This window comes from Diabrotica undecimpunctata, chromosome 4, assembly GCF_040954645.1.
Source record: "Diabrotica undecimpunctata isolate CICGRU chromosome 4, icDiaUnde3, whole genome shotgun sequence".
NCBI lineage: Eukaryota > Metazoa > Arthropoda > Insecta > Coleoptera > Chrysomelidae > Diabrotica > Diabrotica undecimpunctata.
Window position 1 is genome coordinate 23,508,012 of NC_092806.1, and position 27,095 is coordinate 23,535,106.

General features: G+C 33.0%; 1 protein-coding gene across 6 annotated transcripts in view; it reads right to left on the reverse strand.

Annotated features, from left to right (window-relative positions):
• The window catches only part of LOC140439295 (uncharacterized), a 106,515-nt gene extending 83,852 nt beyond the window's left edge, over positions 1 to 22,663 (reverse strand). For 3 of the 6 annotated variants that reach the window (XM_072529121.1, XM_072529122.1, XM_072529119.1), the window contains exons 1-9: positions 22,422 to 22,662; positions 21,890 to 22,158; positions 7,621 to 7,957; positions 7,267 to 7,565; positions 6,982 to 7,203; positions 3,152 to 3,262; positions 2,726 to 2,892; positions 358 to 548; positions 161 to 297 (exon numbers count right to left, since the gene is read on the reverse strand). In XM_072529121.1, coding sequence (XP_072385222.1) covers positions 161 to 297; positions 358 to 548; positions 2,726 to 2,892; positions 3,152 to 3,262; positions 6,982 to 7,203; positions 7,267 to 7,565; positions 7,621 to 7,957; positions 21,890 to 22,148 — 1,723 coding nt within the window. In that variant the 5' untranslated portion in view covers positions 22,149 to 22,158; positions 22,422 to 22,662. Of the gene's footprint in view, positions 1 to 160; positions 298 to 357; positions 549 to 2,725; positions 2,893 to 3,151; positions 3,263 to 6,981; positions 7,204 to 7,266; positions 7,566 to 7,620; positions 7,958 to 21,889; positions 22,159 to 22,421 lie in introns of all 6 variants that reach the window. The other 3 variants (XM_072529118.1, XM_072529117.1, XM_072529120.1) reach the window with 2 other exon arrangements.
• Positions 22,664 to 27,095: the final 4,432 nt, after the last annotated feature.

Sequence of the window (27,095 nt, forward strand, 5' to 3'; positions counted from 1 at the left end):
TATGTAAATTTTTTCAAGGGTTTTTAATTATTTATTACGATTTTTAAAATAAAATTTTTACTTTACGTGCTTAACTGGTTGACTACTGGCACAATCACTCTAGTTGTTCAAATCTAAAATGATGTATGATCTAGTTTTAAAGTACATATTATTAACTTACTTGCTCTTTTTGCAGTTATTTGTCTAGCAGTACTATTTTTGCAATGCAAGCATACATATTCATATTCAGGGTTAAGATCTTTCTTTTGGTGGTAGGTAGCAACATCTGCTTCAGCGTCGCACGTCCCATGGACAAATCTAAAATTCAAGTTTACGTTAACGAGATAACGAATTCGCACAATATTAAGGGCTATTTACTTTTTACAATTTGAGCATTGAACCATCTCCCTATGAGCATGCGCTCGGTAAGCTTTATGGCAGAGAGGACATGAGAAGCCTTTATTTCTTTGCTGGTAGCAGGAATCGCAAACTGTGTAATGGGCGTGCCACCTTGAAGACAAGCCAGCTCCGGGAGTTCGGGATCCACAATCGCCGCACACTCTGCAACACTACAACAACAAAAAGTTATTTGAAAAACATAGAAATAATTTAAAACTAAAAAATAAAGTTAGTGTTATTCCTTCCTTGCTAAACTTGCAATATTGGTAGACGGCTTTATAAATATTTGTAAACGAGAAGGAGAATCCACACAAGTGACAATACAAAAGCAAAAATAAAAATAAAATGTCACTGGGCCTCCTTACAGTCGCACCTCCTTCAGAAGGCCTGTACTTCGACTACTGGTTCCTAATGAGCAACAAAGCAAAAAGTGCTTTTAATTAACAAAAGATTTTGTTTAAAATTTTTTAAATGCACAAACGTGATTTCCTCCTTTCTAATAAAACGAGATATTGCTGTAACATCAGTTGATAAAAGTCTCCGGGAAAGATTTTGTCTTTTCAACTCCAAAAAAGTTCATGTCGCAAAAAAACAGATTCGTCCTAGAGGATTTAATAGCCACAATGTCTAGCTAGCCGTCAACGGACAAAAATAGAGACTCTGTGGCAGATTGGACTGAACAATACAACTTGACATTGTTATAAGACACAAAACTACTCCATTCCTTCAACTAAAAAATGTGGAAATGGCTCCAACCTGGGCCTCACCTTTATCGGTACGTTTTAAAAGGATAGATGCGTTAAAAGAGTATAAGCCTATTTTATACATAAAGATTAACATTATTATCATTATAAGCAGACATTAACACGAACAAGCAAATGGCTTCTCAAAGATGACCAACTAATTAAAAGAGTTGAGAAATTTAAATATCTCGAGTCTATCCTTTCAGGCAAGTGGGATTGTGATAAAGAAATTAAAGTTAGAGTAGATATGGCTAGGGCAGCTTTTACTAAATCTAAGAAATTCCTCGTTCGGACAGAGGCGTCTTTAAATATTAGACTGTGTGGTTAACTGTTACCAATGGCGGCCAATATTGATGTATGGTGCAGAAACATGGTCATTAAAAGTAAAATCAATAAACAGAATATAAACTAATTAAGATATCGTGGACAAATCTAACACCAATGAGGAGTAGGTATGGGGATGAGCTGGAATTGGTCGAGAACTGTTGAGTGTGGTCAAGTAACAGAAGATTTCTTATGTGTAACACCTCATATGTGGAACAAAATATTCAAAATATTTATAGTACTTAAAAGACCCTAAAATAACTGTGAAGGAAAGGTTTAATTTTAACAAAGGTAACTAGGAAAACTATAATGGAGAACTGAAACCGAAAGTGGAAAGTATGAGTATATGCTTTATCAAGCTCATAAAATAAACAACCCAAAAATACATATCAAAAAACAGCTAGCAATACTACATATCTGGTTTGACGAATGAAACAAATAATGAAAAAGGGCACAATACACTAAAGACTACAACAAAGACCCGTTGAGTATAGATGAAATATTATAGCAGATACTTATTGCTTCAATACAAAAACGATGAAACTAGGCACCAAGTACAATGTATATGATGCATAACAGTAACTGGGACTGGAATATAATCAGGAAACTCAACGCTCGACATAGAGATCAAGCAACCACGTGCAGTAAAGTCAAATCAAATAGTACACAAACTTTTCGCGAATGAGAAACCAAATCCCCAATGTAAATTACTGAAAATTAAAAAACAGGACAAAAAGTTCTTGGAAAACCCTTTCAACGTTGATGAGCTCAAAAAAGGAATAGGTTCCATTAAAGATAAAAATTCACCTAAGATGAAGAAATCCTAACAAAACAAATAAAGTGCTTAAGCCAAAGTCAAGCTTTGGGTCAACATATTTGACAATTGTCAGTTAACTTGACAGATTACAAAATTGTGAAGTAAATAAAAAGTAATAAACTTCTAAAACCTGGTAAAGACCTTAAAATTACAAATAGCTTCCAATCGATATTCCTATATATTGTTAGCGGTATTAATTATATGAACATCTTTTTCTCATAATCTGTATCCAGGTTACACTTTGATAGAAAATGAATGCCACTACAAGCAGGCTTTATTGTAGCTATAAGCTACAGTTTTATAGCTAAGCAGTACTAGACAGATGACAATGACAATGCAGACAATGACTTCATGGTTTGTCAGGGTTTTCGAATAGTTTTTGATTTTTGTAGCAGAGATGGCTTTTATATTAAAACAAAATAATTCACAGAAGTCTCAATACATTATGTTAACTTATACTTACTCTACACTTCCATCCATATTTTGGAATAGAAGTAACAATCGGCCTTTGACATCCTGCGTGGTACACTTTATCACATTGTTCGCAAGACATTAATTTTGACTCATCTCCAACAGTCCGACAAACTTGACAGCATCGGCATTTTCGACACTGCCATCCAGCTCGAACACCTACAAGCATAATATTTTGATTAATATTTAGATTCCACAATTGAAATATATTCTGTAAATAAGGTCCATGGATTATATTTTTGTTTTTAAACCATTTATGGATTTCTCATATCATATATGATATTCACTATTACTTTTTTATTCACTTTCTCTGCAACCTAATTGTAGTTTTCTTAGCCATATATTTTTTAAACTAATTTTTGGCCATATTTCCTTATTAGAATCAATTATAGATAATTATGATTGCTTTGTGACTCACCTGGTAACTGCGCTAAACCAACACAGGTTCCATGATAATGGGCCCCGCATGTTGAGCAGTACATTAAGTTTGATATATCTCCCATAGTACGGCATGTAAAACAAGGAGTAGCTAAAATAATAAAAATTTACATGAAGGATGATTAAACAAACTCCACAGTTTTCCTAATTATTTAAGAATATACCGCGAAAGTTACTTATAAAAATATATTATTAACCTAGTCAGCGTTTGGGCAATGGTTATAGGTACAGTAATTAATTTCTCTGTCCAGCAGCGACAATTCTACTTGACATGTTAGTTCCAACGCAAATTAGCTTCGTCTTTAAACAGAATATTTTTAAAGTTCTCTGTATAATTTCATTTGCAAATCTTAGTAGATTATCGCAATGAGTATTCTTGGCAAATTCAAAGGTGGGAAGAGAAGAATGTACAAGAACATCACAGGGGGCGAAAGTACGCAAGAAAAAGCAATGATAATGGTCTAAGGTTAATCTCACTAGCCATAGAAAGGGAAATGAAGATAATGAGTACTCATTTTAAGCGGAAAAATACATATGAGGGCACATAGGTAATACCTTCCACCGGGGAAAATGAACCAAATTGATCATGTGGTAATTCAGGATAAATTTTCAGAACTTTAATAACTAACGTAAGAACTTACAGAGGAGCTGACGTTAATTGTAGACCATTTATATGGTCGGAGTTAAGTTAAAATATGAGTATTCAGAAAAAATAAAACCCAAAAGAAGGCAAAACATAAGATATAACCACGAATTGAAATCAGAGGAAGTAGCCAACAAGTATAGGCAAGATCTAGAAAATATTTATAACCGAGACATAGTTCAATTAAATTGCATAGAAGAAAACTGGCAAATACTCGCAAATAGTATAAAAACAGCTATGAATGGAAATATAACAAAGAGTAAAAGGAAAAAGAAGAAAGAATTGTTGGACATAGAATGTGAAAAAGAAATAGAGTTAAAGCGAATATATAGACAAATATAGACAAAAGCTGTTGCAAACAAAAAATGATAATGATAAAGAAAGATATAATGGGCAAAGGAAATTTACTGAAGGAAGAAAAGATAGCTTTTAGAGAGTCAACTTCAAAATATGGAAGAAAAATACCAAAGGAAAGATATAAAGGATTTTTACAAAGATGTTAAAGAAACAAGCAGATGTTACAATTAAAAAACCACATACATTAAAGACAAAGAAGGTAATCTGATAGGAAATGAACAACAATTGGAGAGATGGAAACAATATTTCGAAGAACACCTGAACAGTGAAATAGATTAGGAAACGACAATGAACGAGAATCAATACCAATGGATGGAATAGATATTGCAAGACCAACTAAGGATGAGGTTGAGGAAGTTTTAACTGCGATGAAAAACAATAAAAGTCCTGGAAAAAACGGGATAGCAGTAGAAAACTTAAAATATGGAGGAGACTATCTGAGAGAAAAAATCTACAAACTAATACGTCATATCTGGGAAGACGAAATAATACCTAAAGAGTGGTGCAAGTCTATAATATACCCAATACATAAGAAGGGAGACCTGTCAAGTTGTGATAACTATACAGGAATAGTACTCCTGGACGTCACATACAAAGTACTGGAAACCATACTAAAAGAAAAATAGAAGTGTACACAGAAAATATATTGGGCGGCTATCAAGATGGTTTTAGAAAAAATCGGTCAACTAGTGACCATGTATTTATGCTGAAACAAGTTCTCTCTGGTGCATATGAATACGACATACCGACCCACCTTCTCTTTGTATATTTTAAGGGTGCGTTCATTACGGAGACCATCGCATCGTATCCTCGCCTAGATCGTAGCACTGACAGTGAAGTAAAGGCTCCCATTTAAAATAATGTCATTTATTTTACCTGGCGATCGATACGATGGTCGGAGCGAGGCTCGGTGGTCGGCGCCTCGTAGTGTCGATCGTAGAGTACTAGGGTCGAGGGTCGAAAAAATACTAAGCTACTATCTAAGCTGGAATACTATGGTCCAAGTCTATGGTCCGATACAGGGCTCGAGGCTGGGCGCTGCGCTTTGACGGTGAACGTTGGCATTTTTAAAATAATGCATTTATTTTACGTGACGATGATAATATGATTCCATCCTATGGTCAGAGCGATGGTCGGCGCCTCGTTATGAGCGCACACTAAGGGTACTTATGACAATGTAGGTAGATCAAAACTGATGAAGGCACTACAGGAGTTCAAAATCCCACCTAAGATAATCAGACTGGTACATATGACGCTTCAGAACGCTACAAGCGTAGTTAAGATTGATTAATGGAAAGAAGAGCCAATGAGTTTAGAAAGGTGTAAGACAAGGGGATCCTTTATCCACCACGCTGTTTAATTTGGCCCTTGAAAAGATAATAAGAGATAAGAATAGAGGGAGCAATATTTAATAAGAGTCACCAGTGTCTAGCCTATGCTGATGATGTACTTTTGGCTAGGAGTAGAAAAGAATTAGAAAAAATAGCTAAGAATCTTCTAGAGGCCACAGGAAATATGGGATTGCAGATAAATATAAATGAAACAAAATACATGGAGCTGAAGAATAAGCAAAAGAAAAGCAGAAAACTAAATATGGAAATTGAAGAGGTGGAGGATTACATGTATCTGGGAGTTCTCGTGAACAATAAATGCTAAGAAGAAAAGGAAATAGATCTACGAATAGCAAAAGAAAACAGGTGTGCAGGCAGTTTGCAAAGAATAATAAAATCGAAAGAGGTATCGAGATATACAAAAATAAGGCTGTATAAAACTATCCTGCGACCTACTCTAACTTACGGGTGTGAGACATGGGTGTTAACAAAGAAACTATAACAGAAAATTGAAATATGGGAACGAAGAATATTAAGAAGAATTTTTGGAGGAAAGTTGACAGAAATAGGATGGAAGCGAAGAGCAAATGCTGAAATTTATGAAATGTTCGGCGAAGGGAGAATAAGCGATTTTGTCAAAGCTAGAAGATTGCAGTGGCTAGGTCATCTTGTTAGAATGGAGGACAGTAAAGAGGTAAAGAACATAGCATGGAGAACACCGGAAGATGAGAGGTAAAGAACATAGCATAGAGAACACCGGAAGATAAGAGGAAAAGAGGCAGACCGAGGAGAAGATGGAGGGAAGAAGTTGCGGAAGATCTACAAGAAAAGTAGATAAAAAATTGGAGGAAAGAAGCTAGAGATATAATGAGATGGAAGAGAATTACTAAGTTATGGGCCTGAAACGGCCTGCTACAAGCTTTTATATATATTCTTGTCAAGCTCGCAGGGAGAATGAATTCTTGGATTGAATGGATTTTAAAGGTTTAAATTCTTATTAGAGAAAGTTTTTGTAGACATTACGTACGAATTTTTTTATATTTGGCCGACCCAAGCACTTACTTCTTTGATTGTTTTTTAGCTGTAACAGATCACAGGCGATCTACGTTTTGATTGATCACAGCTGATCCAGCATTCTTGAACTTTCGGATCCACCTTCTCCGGGTACTCGACTCCATTACAACTAGAGTTCTCCCCGGAGTATTGAACAACTCTCACCATACCACATATTATTGCATTATCAGTGAGACCGTCAACACAACAAAACCCTATACCTCCATTTTTACAATTATTTAAGCACTTTATTAGAGGCAAATTTGTTATTTGTACGATTTGTAGCAGAATCTGTGATCTTAAGAAAAATACGGACTCACTAACCAAATTTATTTCAAAATTACCTTTAGATTATGAGATTATATATTATTATTAGATTATATATTGGAAATATGAAATTTGTGTAAATTGTTCAGTACTACATACCTTCATTAAGCATGGCAACTTGTCCTATATGATTAGAACAGAAAGTAGAAATCGACATAATTTCCTGAAAGGCACCAGCGGCGGTAGCACACGGAAAATGAAAAACTTTATTACAAGAATCCAAGTTACATGTTACACTAGCTCCATAATGATTACATAATGAACACTTTTTGGAAGAACATTGTAAGACAACTGGACCCACATCTAGCAGAGCTGAATTTTCTAAAACAGAATGTAATGTGTTAAAAAAAAACTTAATAAAAGAAGTTAATACAGTTTTTTTACCTGCTCGTGTAACTCCATGAGACCACAGAGCACAGCTCCTATGAACATAGAACTGTCCATTGGGTTCAAATAGACTGGTTACATCACTAACTTCATTATACCCAATAATAGTCAGTTCATCAACATATTCACTATTCATAGATGGATGCCTGCATTTATTAAAACCTTTCTGCCTTCTACAGGTTACAGGTCCCTTAGGACTCTTATCTCCCCTATCCTTGTCAGGAGCTTGTAAAGCTTTCTCTAAAATTTGTTCTGCTGCGACTTTGTGTGGTAAAAAACCTTCCGGGCAGTTCAACCTTATAACAAAATAGTTATTGCCTATACAACTTACTTAATAAACAGAAATTTTACCTTAGCATTTCCCCTTGTCCCAATTGACTCCTTTCTCCTAAATTACAAAAGGCACAAACCTTCCCAGGCCAATGTTCTGGAAAATATGGAGGTTCTTCCATAGATGGAAGTAACTTTTCTCTCTCTGGGTATAAAAGTGCTCCTGTTTCTGGATCCAGTAAAGCTTGCTCATCAATAGGTGATGGAGTGAAGGGGGAGAAATCAAAATCCGATCTGTCTGGTTGTCTGACACTTCTATTTCCCATGCCTCTCCTACTAAAACCTGGTGGTCTAGGTTTCCTAACTCTTGTCATACCTGTTCCTCCTCCTCTTACAACTCTCGGTAATCCAGGCTTACCTAAAAAATAATATGTAATCTATAAAAAACTGAATAAAACTAAAAATATATGTGATTAGTTTAACAATTACTTTATATATCCTTTCTGGCTTAATAAAAAAACCCAATTTAATTAAGGTAAATTGCGGAAGCTACTTAATTCAAATTTTATACATAACTGTACATTTCATAAAGGAACAAAATAAGACAAATTCAAGTGATTGAGACCATGAAAATGAATAACAAATGTTGTTACTGTTATCTAACTTTAACCCTTTTTCCCCTGGGAGTCGCACAGCATGCTCCTAGCTCCATTGGGATCAAATGTTTTAATAAGTTCAATGACAGGTCGGTGACACATAAGATGCATCTCCGCGCTATTAAATGCTTTGAACAAAATGTTCGTATATTTTTACTTTTCATTTTTTGTAATGCACCTGACAACACTGTACTGGCAACGCCGCCAAAGGTCAAGTGTATGACAGTTGCCCTTAACAGGCTCTCAGTCAATTATTACCGATGTAAGTGTAAAGAACAATAAAGTTTAAAGTATCAATCGAGTCCATTTCTTCTCAGATATTCTAATCTGAAACAAGATTTACCAGCACACACAAGTTCAAACAAGTTTGGTCCTTCGTTCCGTATATCTGAGAAGCAATTATATAAAACAATTTCAATTATTAATTGTTATAATCATCAATATTATCTATTCACAAAAATTGCGCCAAAAGCAGCGTGGTTTCCAAGACAAGTTTCAGCGTTCACCCAAGAGAACCGGTAAAGTTGCCCAATCAAGCGAGTATCAAGAAGAAGCGACGTTACAGTGACAATTTAACTGGACATCTATAGTCAGCCAGCCACTCACAGCCATCGCCAAGAAGCCAAGGATTACAATCGACCAATTCAGTGACCTTCAAAAACAAGTGACGTATTCACAAACATTTAACTAGACGTCTAGAATAGACAACTACAATTCAGGTTAGTCCTATTTCATAATTTCATTTCCTTATTCCTTACTTTAACCTAAGATTTTGAGATTGTTTCAATTTGAATAACAACAAAACATTGTTCAGTAAAAAATTAGACATTAATTTCTAAATAATTTCAAAATAATGGCTCAAGACATGAAAACTTTGATCAGAAATAGAGGCTCAATTAAACAAAAAATAACGATCTTAGAAAACTATATTAGTTCAATTCAAGACGAAACTAATTCAGTAGATATATGTAACATTCAATCGCGGTATGAAAATTGCAAGGATTTGATTAATCAATTTGAAACTATACAAACTGAAATTGAAGAAAAATGCGAGGAAAAAGATTTAATTTCACAATTTTCAGAAAGAAACGCGTTTGAATCTAAATACTTTACAGCTATTTCATTTTTAAAAGACATTCTAAATAAAAATAAAAATTCTCCTATTCAATCTAATGTTCCAGTGCATGATTCACTTCAAAATATTTTATTACCTAAGCTTAAGCTTCCTGTTTTTAATGGGGAATACGAAACCTGGTTAGACTTTAAACAATCATTCATGTCAACTATTGATCAAAATACAACACTTAATCAGAGCCAAAAATACAATTTTCTCAAAGCTGCGTTAGATGGCTATGCAAAAAGAGCCATATCGGGTTGCGAGGAAACACAAGATTATCCACGAGCATGGAAAATGCTATGTGATAAATTTGATAAGAGAAAATGCCTTGTAGATACTCATATTCAGTCTGTTATCAATATAACTCCTTTGCATAAAAATACATTTTTACAATTCAGGCATTTATTAGATGAAGTTTCAATACATTTATCCGCTCTTGAAAGCATGCAAATAACAAAAGAGTCACTTTGGGATATGACAATTATTCATATAATTTATCATAAATTAGATAAAATTAATCAACATAAATGGAAAGAATTTCATACAAAAACAGAGCTTCCTACATTAAATGAATTTCTAGATTTTTTGAAAGAGAGACAAGATATTTTGCAGTCACAACAAGAAGTAAATGTGAAACCTCAATTCAATCAATTTTCTAAAGCATCAAATCAATTTTATAAAACAAAAGATACACAAATGCATTCTCATGTAAATTTGGCTATTAATAAGTTCAAATGCAATTTTTGTAAGGGTGAACATTCTATTTATTCATGTCAAAAGTTTATGCAACTAAATGTCAATGAACGATGGGAAAAAATAAAACTGTTAAAACTTTGTTCTAACTGTTTGCGCATTGGACATTTTCAAAATACTTGCAATTTAGGGTCCTGTAAAAAGTGTGGACGAAAACATAATACTTTTCTTCATAATGATGTTACAAATCAACAAAATAACAATTCAAATGAACCTTTAGTATTCAATAATTCAAGTAGTCAACCTAGTACAAGTAGTAGTTATAATAATACAGGTAATCAAACAAGTCAGCAGTCTACTGTGTTATTTCAAACAAATCCAAGTTCTATAAATATCGAAGAAGGTATAATAAATGCATCAATTCTATTATCCACAGTAACATTCAAGGTTAGAGACAGTAGTGGCAAGTTTCAAGTAGGTAGAGCCTTATTGGACTCTGGAGCACAATCAAATCTAGTAACAGAAGCATTCTGTAAGAAAATAGGTGTGCCATTATCTTCTGCAAATTTATCAATTATTGGCATAAATCAAGTAATGTCTACATTGACAAAAAAGACTTCATTAACCATATTCTCCAATGTCAGTAATTTTCAATGTAATGTGTGTTGCTATGTAACCCCTATGATTTCATCATCTATTCCTTCAGAAAAGGTTAATGTAACAAATATTAAAATTCCAGACAATATTAAGCTCTCAGATCCACTATTTTACTCACCTAATGAGATTGATATGCTCATAGGAGTTACACTATTTTGGGACTTAATATTGGATGGAAAAATTACTATAGGAAAAAATAAACCAATTTTCCAAAATACCAAGTTAGGGTGGATCGTTTCTGGTGCTATAAATAATTCAGGTAATTATTCTATTTGCAATTTTTCAAAAGACATTGTTATACCAGAAGATCATCAATTAAAAAAATTTTGGGAACTTAATGAGTTAGATAATTCTATTGAAATGTCAACCGATGAACTGCATTGTGAAGAGTTATTTCACAATGATACTTCTCGCCATGAAAATGGACAATTTATAGTAAAATTTCCATTAAGATCATCTCCTACACTACTAGGTGACTCAAAGGAGAAAGCAATTAAACGTTTCTTGTCTTTAGAAAAACGTTTTAAATCAAATACTATATTTTATAATTTATACAAACAATTTATTCAAGACTACATACAATTAGGTCACATGACTAAAATTTCAGTAGATAATTTGACAAGCTCACACTATTATTTACCACATCATGCTGTATTAAAGGAAACAAGTATAACATCAAAAATAAGAGTTGTTTTTGATGGCTCGTGTGCCACTAGTTCTGGGTGGTCTCTAAATGATTTGCAATACATGGGACCAAAGGTCTTAAATAATATTTTTGATATTACACTTAGATTTAGATTATACAAATATGTTGTTTCTGCAGATGTATCTAAAATGTACAGACAAATTCTAATGCACAGTGATCACAGACCATTGCAGTGCATAATCTGGAGAAACAAACCTGAGGACGATTTATCCTCTTATCAACTCAATACCGTTACATATGGGACAAAATCTGCACCCTATCTAGCAATAAAATGTCTTAATCAAGTAGCTACAGAGTATAAAAATATATTTCCAATTGCATCTAAGACTATTCACAATGATTTTTATGTAGATGACCTTTTGACGGGATCTAATAATATTGAAGAGTTACAAACACGTTGTAATGACATTTCATCCATTTTAAAATCTGCCAATTTTATACTTAGAAAATGGGTTTCAAACAATTCTGCTGTTTTAGAGAAAGTTGAATTAACTGATATTCCTAATAAAATTTTAGATATAGGAGAATCCGAAAGTTTCAAAACCTTAGGTACTCAATGGGACAGCAAACAAGATATTTTAAGATATAAGATCACCACCATTCCATTAGATAAAATTGTTACTAAAAGACAAATACTTTCTATTATTGCCCAAATATATGATCCATTGGGTCTTCTTAGTCCTGTAATAATCATTTCAAAGATTCTTATTCAACATTTATGGTCAATTAAACTACCCTGGGATGACCCAGTTCCTGAAAATGTACATATCAAATGGTTTCAATTTTACAATCAATTGTCACAATTAAATACACTTAAAATTCCAAGAATTGTAATAGGTACAAGTCACAAGTTAGTAGATATTCATTGTTTCTGTGATGCTTCATTACAAGCATATGCTAGTTGTCTTTATATGCGTAGCATTAATTCAGATGGAGCATATACAGTGAGACTACTTTGTTCAAAAACAAAGGTTTCACCCCTAAAGTCAGTTACAATACCAAGATTGGAGCTTTGTGCAGCTCTTCTTGGAGCTCAATTAACAAACCAAACTATTAATGCAATCTCATCCACTGTACCTGTATATATGTGGTCTGACTCTCAAATAGTTTTATGTTGGATCAAAAAACAACCAAACCAGTTACAAACCTTTGTCTCAAATCGTGTAGCAAAGATTCAGAACCTTACAAGTAATTTTATGTGGTCTTATGTTAGCACTAAAGAGAATCCAGCTGATTTGGCTTCTCGAGGAATAGTGCCAGAACTTTTCATCAATATGAACTTATGGTGGATGGGACCAGATTTTTTATATCAATCTATTGATCACTTGGTTAATTCAAACACTCATCAAATTATAGAATTGCCAGAGTTAAAGAAAGTTAACAAGGTACTGACTTCAAAAATTATGAATCAATTCACTCTATTCACAACTTATTCAGATTTAACAAAGTTACAAAGAATTACTTCTTATATACTAAGATTTATTTTCAATCTAAGGAAATCTAAATCTGAGAGAAAATATGGATCTCTATCAGTTGAAGAATTAAATTACGCTAATTTGAAATTAATAAAATTAGCACAATTCGAATCCTTTGCAGAGGAAATAAAAATTATAGAACAAAATAAATCATTACCCCCAAAACACAAACTGAGTTTTCTATCACCATTTCTTGATGAACAAGGTTTACTTCGTGTGGGCGGTAGGCTTAAATTTACTTCCTTAGAAATATATAAACATCATCCATATTTATTATCTTCAAAGCACAATTTGACGAAATTAATTTTTAAACATAAGCATGCTGCTTTATTACATCCTGGCCCTCAACTTCTCTTAGCATCCATACGACAATTTTATTGGCCAATAGGTGGACGTAGTTTAGCTAGGCAAACAACAAAAAATTGTATTACATGTTTTAAATTTAATCCGTCTTTTGCTACATATCCAATGTCTAGTTTACCAGATAATAGAATTAAACCCTCCTTGCCTTTTCAATTTACAGGCATTGATTATGCCGGACCATTTCCTTTAAAGGATAAGGCAGGACGAGGATGCAAAATTTTAAAGTGTTACATTTGTGTTTTTGTTTGTTTTAGCACAAAAGCAATTCACTTAGAATTAGTATCAAATTTAACAACAGAATGTTTCTTATCTTGTCTCAAACGATTTACTTCTCGAAGAGGAGTACCTTCAGATGTCTATTCAGATAACGGTAGCACATTTGTTGGAGCGAGAAATGAATTAAAAGAATTTGGAATATTCTTGTTAAAAAATGAAAATGTTATTACTCAATATGCGTCAAAAGACAATATTCATTGGCATTTTATACCCCCATATTCTCCCAACTTTGGTGGTCTATGGGAAGCAGCAGTAAAAAGCACAAAACATTTTTTAAAGCGAACAATGTTAAATAGAATTTTAATTTATGAAAACTTCAATACGCTTCTTGTTCAAATTGAGGGAATCTTAAATTCGAGACCTCTGTATTCCTTATCAAATGATCCTAATGACCTAGAACCCATTACCCCATCACATTTTTTAATTGGTCGTCCAATTACAATGCTTCCTGAACCTGACGTATCAGAAGCTCCGCCAACCAGGCTGTCTAGACTACAATCTGTCCAACAATTATATCAACAATTTTGGATACGATTCACAAAAGAATACATTTCTCAACTGCGTTTTCAATATAAATGGAAAAACCAGGCTACTCCGATTGCTGTTGGTACACTAGTATTAATCAAGAATGATCAACAACCTCCAGGCAAGTGGCCAATGGGAAGAGTTCTACGTTTGTTCCCTGGAAAGGATGGAGTTTCGCGAGTGGCAGAAGTGAAAACATCTTCAAAAGTTGTGATCCGTTCTGTAAGACATTTATGTCCTTTGCCTATAGAGGAGGACACAGTGAATTAAATTTTTTTTTATTTTAGTGATTAAATTCCATTAAAGACAATTCCATTTTATTTTTGTATTACTATTGTGTATTTACTTTCATTAATCTTTGTATGTTACTTTGAAGTCCCTTCAAAGGGGGGAGTTATGTTCGTATATTTTTACTTTTCATTTTTTGTAATGCACCTGACAACACTGTACTGGCAACGCCGCCAAAGGTCAAGTGTATGACAGTTGCCCTTAACAGGCTCTCAGTCAATTATTACCGATGTAAGTGTAAAGAACAATAAAGTTTAAAGTATCAATCGAGTCCATTTCTTCTCAGATATTCTAATCTGAAACAAGATTTACCAGCACACACAAGTTCAAACACAAAATCTAAAAACATTTCTAGTTAGCCATGCTTTTTACAATATTGAAGAATTTGTAATGTATTTTTTTTAATGTAATTTTTAATGTACTAAACTTTTAATGTGTATATTTGTATAACATATAATATTTATTTTGAGGTCAGATAAATTTGTGTAATGTTGTATACATTATATAAATTTCTAGATGAATAAATTCTATCTATCTATCTATCTATCTATCTATCTATCTATCTATCTATCTATCTATCTAACTTTAGAGTATCATCGTCAAATAAGATGTGTATTGGATCAAAATAATAATACTAAAATAAATTTCGATCCTATAGAATACATTATTTTTGTCCGTCTACACTGAAAAAACTGTAATAGGTAGAGTAATACCGATGACGGACTACAATTCAGCAGTTAAAACTAATACTCACTTCTTCTTTTTAAGAAAATTTATAAAAACTGTATAACTCACAAACAACAATAGATACACTTATTTTAACAACGGATTCGTGATCAGCGTGCAAAAATACTCCTAAAAACTTATCTTGGTTAAGTTCCGCTCATAAAATGTTTTCACTTTGGTGAAAATTTTCATTTTCTTCCAGTTTATTTTTGATCTTTTTAGATGCAGATTTAGTCGTGAAACATGCAAAAGTTGTTAAAAATTAGAAATTCTCATTATTTTTATAGTATTGTAAGATAAACATAAAGAAACTAAATATGATGATAGATAAGAAAACACTAGTTGAAAATGGGAAAAATTAAAGGAAGTAATATACGAATCAGTAAAAGAATTCTGAGGAATTATTGCTGTCAAAAAGGCAGTAAGAGACGTAAAACAAAAATTGTTGGAAGAATTTGGTAACCGCTTAAATGAAGGTTATAAAAGTGTCAGTAGATTCATGAACAATAAGATCAAAACATTAAAAAGGCAAAAGAAAACAGAAATATGCTGCATAAAAGATAGAAATACCACGATAAGCATTAATCATATGAAATAGTAAAAGTCTAAGAAAGAGTATTACACCTGTAAATTTAAATTAGAGGAAGGCCAAAAGGAAGAATAAGACATGACGTAGAATAGAGAAAGAAGTCATCGAAGCCACAAAAGAAGTAAAATCCGAAATACTAAAGGGGAAGGTGGTAAGATGGAAATACCACGATAAGCATTAAGAATATGAAGTCAGTAAAAGTATAGGAAAGAGTATTACACCTGTAAATTTAACTTAGAGTAAGGCCAAAAGGAAGAATAAGACATGACACAGAGAATAGAGAAAGAAGTCATCGAAGCCACAAAAGAAGTAAAAACCGAAATACTAAAGGGGAAGGTGGTATAGAACCAGAAATAATGAAATAATAATCATATTCTACCAATTTATAAGAAATGGGACAGAACCAACTGAGAGAACTATAGAGCGATATGTAAACGAGTTACAGTAAACTCTCTTGAATGAACACCTCCACTATACGGACGGTTTTTAAAACAAAAATACTTCATGTAAAAATACTGTAACCTTTAATTCCCTTCAACGGACACTCCCAACAACGGACGCGGACAGTAATGATAACATTTTTTCCAAATAATTCCTTAACCAGGTAGTTTAAATAATCATCAATCTTTCATAATCATAATCATTCTTATTGAGATACTAATAACTGCTTATGATAATATACTTCAAGATAAGGAGGACTCAGCGATTTATCACGGGTCTTATACATATCTGGATGATACAATTAAAAATGTATCCACCTATATAAATATTTATAAGCAAAATAAATTAGTTGAGTAAACACATTCTAAAAGAGTTTTACAGGTATTTTGTATAAACAATTGTAATTGAAACATTAAACTCTCTGGCTTCTATTTTATTTATTTAGGAATTATTTACTGATCATCCCCTTGTACAAAATATCCATCACTCTTACCACCTTTCTACATTAAACACTAAGATTAACTTTATATGGATTCCATTCCACATTGGTATACCTGACAACAAACTCGCAGATCAGCATGCTAAAACGGCTTTAACAGATACCACATCAACAACTCACATCCAAATTGGCAAAGATTTAAAAACATAAGCATATAAATTCACCAGGAGATTATGGCAAACCCACTGGAGCTCTTTAAATACATCCTTACATGCAATCCAGAGCTCATTGTATAAGCCATTATACACTGGCCCTAGGGGGCTATCTAAACAAGACCTTCGATTATTTGAAGAATCCAAATAAGTCACACCAAACTAACACACAGCTTCCTGATGACAACAGATGTCCGGCATAACAGTCAAACATGCCAGTACCAACTAACAGTGAAACAAATTCTTATCAAATGTCATCCATACAGTGAAGTAAGATGACAGCTAAATCTTAAACCGCAGCTAGGTGACATTCTCAGTGATCCCAACCAGATAACAGAGTTCTTCAGTTTTTTAGAAAAATATTGTATCATAAACTCTAAAATATTTTTATTATGACCTAACTTATTAATGCTAATAATAATAACGATCTTGTAATGTTGTTTGTAATCGCCCCCATGCCAGTGGCCATAGTTGCTGAGCAAGTAAATGTAAATAAAAAAAAATTATTTAAAAAATCTAATTTTCATGCTTATTTATTTATTGTGGGATAAAAAATACATTTATTATTTCAAATCAATACAAATGTCCACCAGTGATATTTGATATAACTGTTAACATTATTAACACTACTTAAGTAATAAAAATCTGTAAGGCTGGGTTTGATGTTTAATATTTCTACTTCACATTTAACTGTTTAGCAAAGCAAACCAAATTCTCTGCAGTGTTGTCAAGTAATTAACTATTTCTTTGAAGAAGAACATATAAATGTTGGAATTAAAATGGAACATTCGGTGAAAAATAAATGTTTAGGGTCCAAAACACCAGAAATTATTTTTAATGTGTTCAAGTTTACTACAGAAGAAGCTAAGACTTTTAGTAAATCTTAAAAAATGCAAGAGAGTGTGGCTAATTTAACGGGTAATTAATTTAATAATAAATTAAACATAATGCATCATTATAAAACATAATTAAAAATTAATATACATTTTATATTATTCAATTTACAATTTGCTTTATTGACTATTATTTTTACTTTAGAAGCAATAAATGTTCCTTTTATTTTAAATAAAAAATTGTTTTCCAACTTCAGTCAATCAAAAATTACATATTATTTACAGGCATAAGCTTAAAATCAGTTCAAAGGATATGTAACAGGTTGGCTGCCAACATCCAGTATACTGGATGCAAGAGTTTCTAATGAGAACCCACTTTGTGGAACAAACAGTGGAATATAGCACTGTATTAAAGATTTTGAAAAGAGCCCTGACCTAAGATTTGTCCTAGAAATATGATGATATTTTGATGAAAGGTGAATGATATTTTTGGCTTTTAATTTTTCAATATGCACAGTCAAGTTTTTCAAGCACTTGAAAATTGCTTACAGACTGTATTGTGCTGAATGTACATTATAAATCAATGAAAATCAGTATGAATTTTGACGTTTGTGAGTAAAGACCAATTTTGTTTTTTTTTGCAATGAGTAACTAACGGAGACAATTTTAACATGCCAGGGTAAGTACTTTTATTCAGTTTATTAGGTTTTGAATTGGTTTCAGGGATTATGTAGATTAGAGGTGGTTTCATGAGTTTGTATAAAAGAATTTTATTTATAAGATTAATTTGTAGCATATATTGTTTTAGGTGGAAATATTTACATATTTACTTTTAATGTTTCTTTTGGATATGAGTTCGTATGAAATGGAGTAAAATAGAAATATCTTTTTGTGTGTTTGTTTCTTTGCAGTATTGTTGTCCCACTAAGTAGATTCTATCAGCATATTATGTGACATTGTAAGATTGTTCTATTTTTCTTCAAATTCATGTAGTCTGTTTTTTCTCAACAGTATTATTTGTTTTCAGGCCAAGTAGTCTAATAAGAAAAAGACATGAATGGGATTTTTCTAGTGATGATGACGTAGCTGACAAGAACTACTTCCTCTCAAATGTATCAGGTAGAGCAGTTTGAACAGAAAATACAGCAGAAAATGAACTTCTACCTTTCTCACGACTCTGGCACCCAAAATAAGGATCTCTCTCTCTCTCTCTCTCTCCAATGGCGCTACAGCCCAAATCGGGCCTTGGCCTCCTCCAAACTATGCCTCCAACCTTGTCGGTCCTGCGCCAATCTTCTCCAGGTTCTCACGTCTAGCAAATTTTGCTTGTCCACTGCCACTTCATCCTCCTATCTTTTCTGTGGCCTTCCTTTTGGTCTTGCGCCCTGCATTTTACTATCTAGGGCTCTTTTCGGCAATCTTTCTGTCTCCATTCTTACTACATGACCAACCCAGCGAAGTCTCTGAAGTTTAACGAATTCTGAGATCAGTGTCTCTTTGAACAGTTGGTAGAGTTCATGGTTCTCCATATTCCGTTTTCGTTAATAGGTCCAAATATCTTTCTTAGGACTTTTCTTTTGAAGACTTCCAGTTTTCTTTTTGTCTCTTCTGTCATCACCCATGTCTCGCATGCATAACATACTATTGGTCTCATAATAGTTTTGTAGACCCTGATTTTCGATCTCCAGTGTGTGCTTTTGGAGCGGAACACATGATCGAGTGAAAAATAAGCTTTGTTTCCCTTTACTATGCTTCTTTGGATTTCTGGTTTTTCTGTTCCATCCGTGTTTAATGCAACTCCTAAATATGTGAAACTTTCTACTGTTTCAATATCATCCTCTAATTCAACTGTGGGTCTGTTTCCCCTAGCTCTTGCCTGTGTTAACTTTTTTGTCTTTTAAATATTTATTCAACAGAAATATCCAAAATCCCTTTTTGTATTTTTCTTTTTCTTGCCTATGATTTTTCTTGCTGTGTCAATAACTTTTGTTTTGATTTCTTCCCAATGTTCTTCGGTGCCTAGACTGCCTGTGTCTGTCAGTGTTTGTGTTATTTCTCTCTCATAGTTCTGTTTGACATCTTGTTTCAATTTTTGTATATCTAGCTGTTTTGTTCTTTGTTCCCGTCTTTCCCTCCTGTTTCTCTGAATTCTACATCTTTATTTTATCTGTAGTAGAAGATGGTCAGATCCGCAGCATGCTCCTCTTCGGCTCTTCACATCTTGTATGCTTGTTGTGTCACTCAATGTTTCAAAATTACTATCTGAATAAATAAAATAAATGTATTTTTATTTAGTTTCTCTTTATATTTTTTTGTTCTTCTTAAAATGTTATTTTTAATTTGGTTTTTTTTAAACATTGTTAATTCCCATAGTTTGTTTTGTTTCTTGATTTAAGTTTTTGCAAGTTCATATAGTTGTTTTTATTTCTTGTTACATTCTAATTACTAATGAAAAAATCAGTTTTTCTGTATGTCCAGTTAACTGGATGCTTTTAACTGGAATGAATATTGTCAAAATATATCAATTGAATGTCTAGTTAACTGGACAGTTGTCTAAAGCTCTCAGTTTGACAGATATCTTCCAAACATGTCAAAACTAAGTCAAAGGTGACTTATTGTATACACCTATTGCGTTCTGGGTAGACATTGCTCTAACAAGTTGGCAAGGAACCTGTTAATTGAGGAAGTAAGCTCTCTTCTCTGTCTAAAAAAAAAACAAACTAAGTATCCAAACTGAAAAATGGACCAATTTGATGAAGGCTTATTATGTCAACCTCTCAACCTACAAATAGGTAAATGATTAAATACAAAAATTTGTAGAAGAAATGGGTTACACTGGAAGCAGAGAAACACTGCAAAAAAGAGATTCATAATATAGGATTTCATTGAATAAAAAACCCTTTCCATCTTAATGGAAAGGCACGATATATTATGCAAGTTAAGAATAGATTATCTCTGAAAAATAAAACAATTTCATAGAGAAAATTGAACAATTATTTTCATATATAAGACTTACTTCCATTCAGATTGTGTAAAGGAATACAATTGGAGTGAACAGTTATAGTGGTCTAAGCCAGTTTCCAAAGGACAAAGGTTAATTATCGCTGTTGGTAATAAGAATAGATTTGTTTAGGATTCGTATTTGAGTTGTAAATCCCAATCTAGATTCAGTAATTATCACAAGGATACGAACTTCTAGAACTACCAGAATTGGCTTACTGATAAACTTTTTAGACAAGGCACCATATCACAATAATAAACACAAGAGAATATGGTGTAGTGAAATAAATAGGGCATACAATGATGAAATGAGTCCACAGTTATATGAGTTGAATAAAGTACATGAGCCTAAATTTGGTAATGTTCAACTGACCATTTTATTAGAAGTTTTGGTCATATATTACTACTGCCACTGTAACACATAGATCTAAATCTAATTGGACTGGTTTGGCCTGAAATTAAAAATTTCGTGGGAATAAGAAATGACAGTTACAAATTAAATGATGTTAGAAATTATCTGATGAGTTTTTTTATAGGTGCATTGCCTGTAGAAGAATGGAAAAACATTTTATTAGTAGTTTCAATTATAGACACTTTTGTATCAAAAGAACCTTTACTTGAAGCAGTGTTTGATCAAATTATAATTGACTTGGGCGATGACGCAACAAAGGGAAATTGGTATGTTGTATTTTCAAAGTTAGAATGTAGTTCATTAGGATAAAAAATGGTACTACTACCTTTGAGAAACACTACCAATACAGGTTTTTTGTACTTATATAAAATATGGGGGCATTCCACCAATCTGATAATTATATGAATACATATTATTGAAAACTTTTGTTATATTTTTTCACTGTTTAACAGTAAACACTACATATTTATAATTTTAATTCCCAATTACTGTTGGCTATTTATATTTCAAATTTATAATACCCTAAAAGTTACTTTCTGTCTCCAAAAAGAGAAATTTAAGCTTTGTTTTTTGACAAGTTAAAAAAATTCCTTTTTTGCTGTGTCTCCTTATTCTATATATTTTTTAATTGTGATTTATTCCTAATGAAATACTTAAATAAAAGGAAATATATATAAATATATTTATTTCAAAATAACTTTTGTGAAATTGAGATTTTATAGACTGGATGAAATTCATACACAATTTTAAGAATATTGTATATAAGTCATCTCTAACTTTTTAACGTTACCTAACTGAGTACTAGTATAATTTGATTGAGGTAGTCTCAGTCACCTCCATACAATATGTATATTATTGTCACTAAACCACATACTGTTTTTAAAAACAAGGAAAGTAATCAGTTTACTTAAATGAAATAAAACTCTAGAAGATATTACTTACCTCCTTCTCTCCTTGGTCTTCCACGGCCCCGTTTGACATTGAGTGGTTTTCCTGAAAAACTGAAAGGTGGAGGAAACTCTTCACTTATTGGAGATGAAGCAACTGAATTGGTTGTGGATCCAGGAGCAGATGATAAAATAAATGGTGAGGAAATGTGGTCGTCTATGAGGTCTTCCTCATCCTCGTCTAGATCGGAACCTTCAGGTTCGTCTAGATCCATCAGTTCGTCGGGATCTAGTCCCGAGGTTATTTCCTCCATTGTCCAAGAACTAAAAACATCCAGTTTTAAACTTATTGCACATAAATAACTTTTATAAATTAAAAGCCACTTGTTTGTATTTAATACTGTTTAGCTATGTTTTTCTCATAGTTAAACAGACTACAACAATTATTTGCCTAATTAGAAATACATCAGCGCCATGTCAAATTTTAGGCAAAGATGCCGAAGAGATAAAATCCCCTAAATATTCTTAAATAAATTTAGGAATAGCGTTAACACTGAGAAAAACACTGTAATTTACGAAAAACTCACATTATTTTATAATTTTACATCATACAGTCTTTTATAACATCAAACAACATAAAAAATCACCCAGCTAAAAATGAAACACCACACTCGTCAACGACGAAGCCCGAGAGGCGAAAGGTGCCGATCATCTAATTCGAACGTCAATGTGTCAAAATAGGGAAATGTCAATTCTGTATAGTGTATCTCATTCTGGTACGTTATAACTTGCATTCACTTTGTTCTCAAAAATGGTCTATCGTCTATCTCTATCTAACATATGCATGGTATTAGAAAATGGCGAAGTCACAGTTTATTGCTAATTAGCAATATACTGTGGCGGCGAAGTGCCACCACAAAAGTTTGAGTTTATGAGTTTTGCACAAGTATTTTGTCCAAGTATTTTTAATATTTTTTCTTCAGCAAATTGGTTATAATTGGCTTAAATTACAGATAAATGGATGTTACACTGTTTACACCTTTAATGACATCTGTCAAATTTAAAAGATAAATAGTTGATTACAAAAATATCCACATATCTTTTGAAATCCAGACTTGCTACAGTAAAAATCAACTATTAAGATTATTTCTAAATAGTCTTAAAAACGATTATTATATAAAACGATTATTTTACCTATATGTACTACTGAAAACAGAATATAAAATAATTTTTTATTAAATTAAACTTATATTCTCAACAAATGAACATAAAAAAATTAGCATATTATAGTTAGGTATAACCCAAAGATTAGCATTAACGTTGCTTTTATCTATATGGGTAATCGACTTCCCTAATTACATTTGTTCATAATATCTGTTACGTACTTACGTTTGGAACGTCTCGAAGTTATTTGCCGCGAAAGATTCCGGTTTCGGAATAATACAAAATTAAATTCCAAGAACAAAAAATGACTTTCGTTTTAAAATACTTGCTTCAAACATCTTCATGTCTGATCTCATTTTGTAATTAATTGGTAGGTACCAGACCTAGACTTCCGCTTATGAGTACCTATACCATCATCATTCTGGCTTTACAACCCTGCGCGGGTCCTAGCCTAGTCAAGAATTTCTCCCAGTTGTCCCTATCCTGTGCCTTTCTCCGCAAAGCACGTATTCCCATATTTCTCATGTCTTCATCGATGTTATCAAGGAACCTTGTTTTAGGTCTTCCTCTTCTTCTCTGACCAATGAGTCTATCAAGGAGCGCTCCATAGATTCGCCTTAGTACTTTTCTTTCGAAACATCCTAACATGTTTTCATTATTTTTTGTTAGAGTCCAAGTTTCTGAACCGTATGTTAGGACTGGGCGTATTATTGTTTTGTAGAGTTTTATTTTTGTATTTCTCGATATAATTGTGGATTTAAGAAGGATATTGAGCCCAAAATAGCATCTGTTGGCCGCACAAATTCTGCGCTTTATTTCTGCGGTAGTATTATTTTCATTGTTAAGGAGCGCTCCCAGGTATAGAAATTCGTTCACTGCTTTGATGACTTCGTTTTCTTTAACGAGTGGTCGTAGGATTTATGGTTGCGTGCTTATTTTCATATACTTCGTTTTGTTGGTGTTTATTAATTAAACCCATTTCTATAGCTGATTCTTTTAATGCTACATACGCCTCTCGTACAGCGTTTTCCGTTCTCAGGCAAGGATTTGCACTGATTTATTATATATTGAACCAGTGGTTGTGATTTGTGACATACGTATTACTTTTTCCAGAGCCAGATTGAACAGTATACCTACAGGAGAGAGAGTCTCCCTGGTGCAGCCCATTATTTGTTTTAAAAGATTCAGACAGTTCCCCCTGAATTCGTACTCTACATTCAACTTTTTCAAGAGTTAGTTTTGTTAAATTTACCAACTGATTTGGTATTCCTAGCTCTTTCATTACTTTGAACATTTCTTTTCTATTCACAGAGTCGTAGGCTGCTTTGTAGTCTATAAATATGTGATGAGTATCAATGCCATATTCCAGTATTTTTTTCCAAAATTTGTTTCAGGGTTGCAATCTGATAAATTGTAGATTTACCATTTCTGAAACCAGCCTGGTATTTTCCTACTTTTTGTTCTGCATATGGTGCCATACGGTGACATAGTACTGTTTAAAATATTTTATACGCTGCATTTAGAAGCGTAATTCGTCTGTAGTTAGAGCATTCAAAGATATCTCCTTTTTTGTGTATGGTGCAAAGTATTCCAATCATTGGGGAGGGATTTCTGTGTCCATATTTATTTTATAAGCTGCTGTAATGCCATAATGGTAATGGTATCATGGCCACCTTCTTTACATAGTTCAGCTGGGAGATTATCTATTCCGGGTGATTTGTTTCTGCGTAGTTTTTTAACTGCATCTTTAACTTCAAGAATCGTTGGTGGTTTGTCTTCCCGCTCGTCTGCTCCCCTTACCTCTTTCGTCTTCCAGGTTTTCTTCTTCGCTTATGAGTATATTCTTAGTCTTATTCTGTTTTGATACTCGATATAAACATTTTTACTTTTGAGCACTTCCTCCGTTTTTTTAACTGTAAATATTTAGTGCAGTTCATCAAAGCTGCACGCAGCTGTTCAGAGTAATTTCATCGCCTAAGGATAAATTTGGAACGAAATATTAACTTTTATTATGAATTTTGAAAAAATCAAAGAGTACTTACCCTCTTTAAACATTTTTCGACAAATTGAAATTTTAACAAAGCGTTTTTTGACATTTGTATATGCACTTGATCCAGCTGATTCCGAAAATTTGTATTTTTTCCATCTCCGAACCATAGTTTGACTGGAAAAATGAAAAATCGATATGGAAAATTTACAGTTTTTTCCCTTTTCTCAATATATCCGATTAACGGATTTTTAAACGATGATCAAATTTTTATTTTTTTTTAATTTCCAGCCAAACGGTGAATTTTCTCAGAAGTACGTGTATATATGTTTTGAATTTGCATGTAATGCTTAATTGAAATAAATTAAATTTGGAACTAAATATTAAGCTTCTATTTTCATGAAATTTTCGGGGCATATAGGCACGCAACTGGCATTTTTCTTACGAACCGTTAGATGTAGGAAAATTCTGAGCAATGGAGAAAAACGAGCGGCCAATTGTATGTAATAATAGTGCAACGGATTGATTGTCGGACCTAAATTGACACCAATATATTCGATTAAGGATTTTTAAAAGATGATCAAATTCATAGTTTTTTTTCAATTTCCGACTTAACGCTGTATTTTCTCATAAGCATATATATTTTTTGAATCAGGACGTCAAGCTCAATCAAAATAAAATAAATTTGGAACGAAATTTTTAGTTTTTATTTTCACGAAATTTTCAGGCCATATAGGCATACAACTGACATTTTTTCTCACTAACCGTTAGATGTAGTAAAATTCTGAGCTTGCGAGAAGAACGAGCGGCCAATTTCATGTAAGAAAAGTGCAACGGTTTGACTCTCAGACCTAAATTGACCCCAATATACCCGGCTATTGAATTTTGAAAAAAATCCAAGGGTACCACCCTCTTGTACATTTTTGGCAAGTTCAAAAAAAAATTGACGTTGGTAGATGCACTTTATCTAGCTTATTTCAAACGTGTATTTTTTTACTATCCCCTATCCACAGTTTGGCGGAAAAAAGAAAAAATCGAATTGATAAATTTACAGTTTTTTCCATTTTCCGGGCAAACGGTGCATTTTCTCATAAGCACATATACATATTTTTTTCAATCTGCACATCGGGATTAATCGAAATAAATTAAATTTGGAACGAAATATTAAGTTTTTATTTTCACGAAATTGTCAGAACATATAGCCATCCAACTGGCACTTTTTCTAAAGAATCCTTAGATATATGTCAATTCTGACCATGGGAAAAGAACTAACGTCCAATTTTATGTAAGAAAAGTGCAGCGGTTTGACACTCAGACCTAAATTGACGCCAATATTTCCAATTAACGGACTTTTAAATGATTATCAAATTTATAGTTTTTTTTATAAGTACACAGGAGAACCAGCTCGTCGGCCTTAATCGAAATATATCTAAAAATCGGAACACCTCGAATATATGGCCTACCCAAAATTTATAAACCCGATATTCCTCTACGTCTCATTGTCAGTGCATACAACGGCCCTACAAAAGCATTGGCCAAGTACTAGGCCAGAACCTTACAACCTCTTGCCGAAAATGCTTTATCCTTTGTCAAAAATTCTTTTCATTTCATGGAACTTCTTAAACAATACCCTATCTCACCGTCAGGCATTCTAGTAAGTTTTGATATCGTTTCACTCTTTACAAACATTCCTATAGACGAAACTCAAAACATTCTGAAAACTAAATATAGTAGATATATAGATAGATTTAGAGAGGTGGCCTTTTGGCCCATTCTACTGCGACCTTTTCAGATCTATTGTGGTTATCTAGTCCTAGACAACATTCTCTAGCCTGTCCCTTTTCAAAAAGTCTAATAGCTTCGAGACTGTACCTTCCATGTAGCTATTTGTCGGTGGATTTTCTTCTCCTAATGCAAAGAACCGCACCTTTGCCAAACTGTCACACTGACATAGAATGTGCTCTGCTGTTTCTTCTTCGAGGTGACAGAATCTACTCAGGTCATCATCTGATAACTCCATCAGCTTCAAGTGCCTATTCAGCTTACAGTGCCCTGTTAGAAGACCTACTATGGCTTTGACTGTTTTCCTGTCTTTGCTTATTAGGTCTGC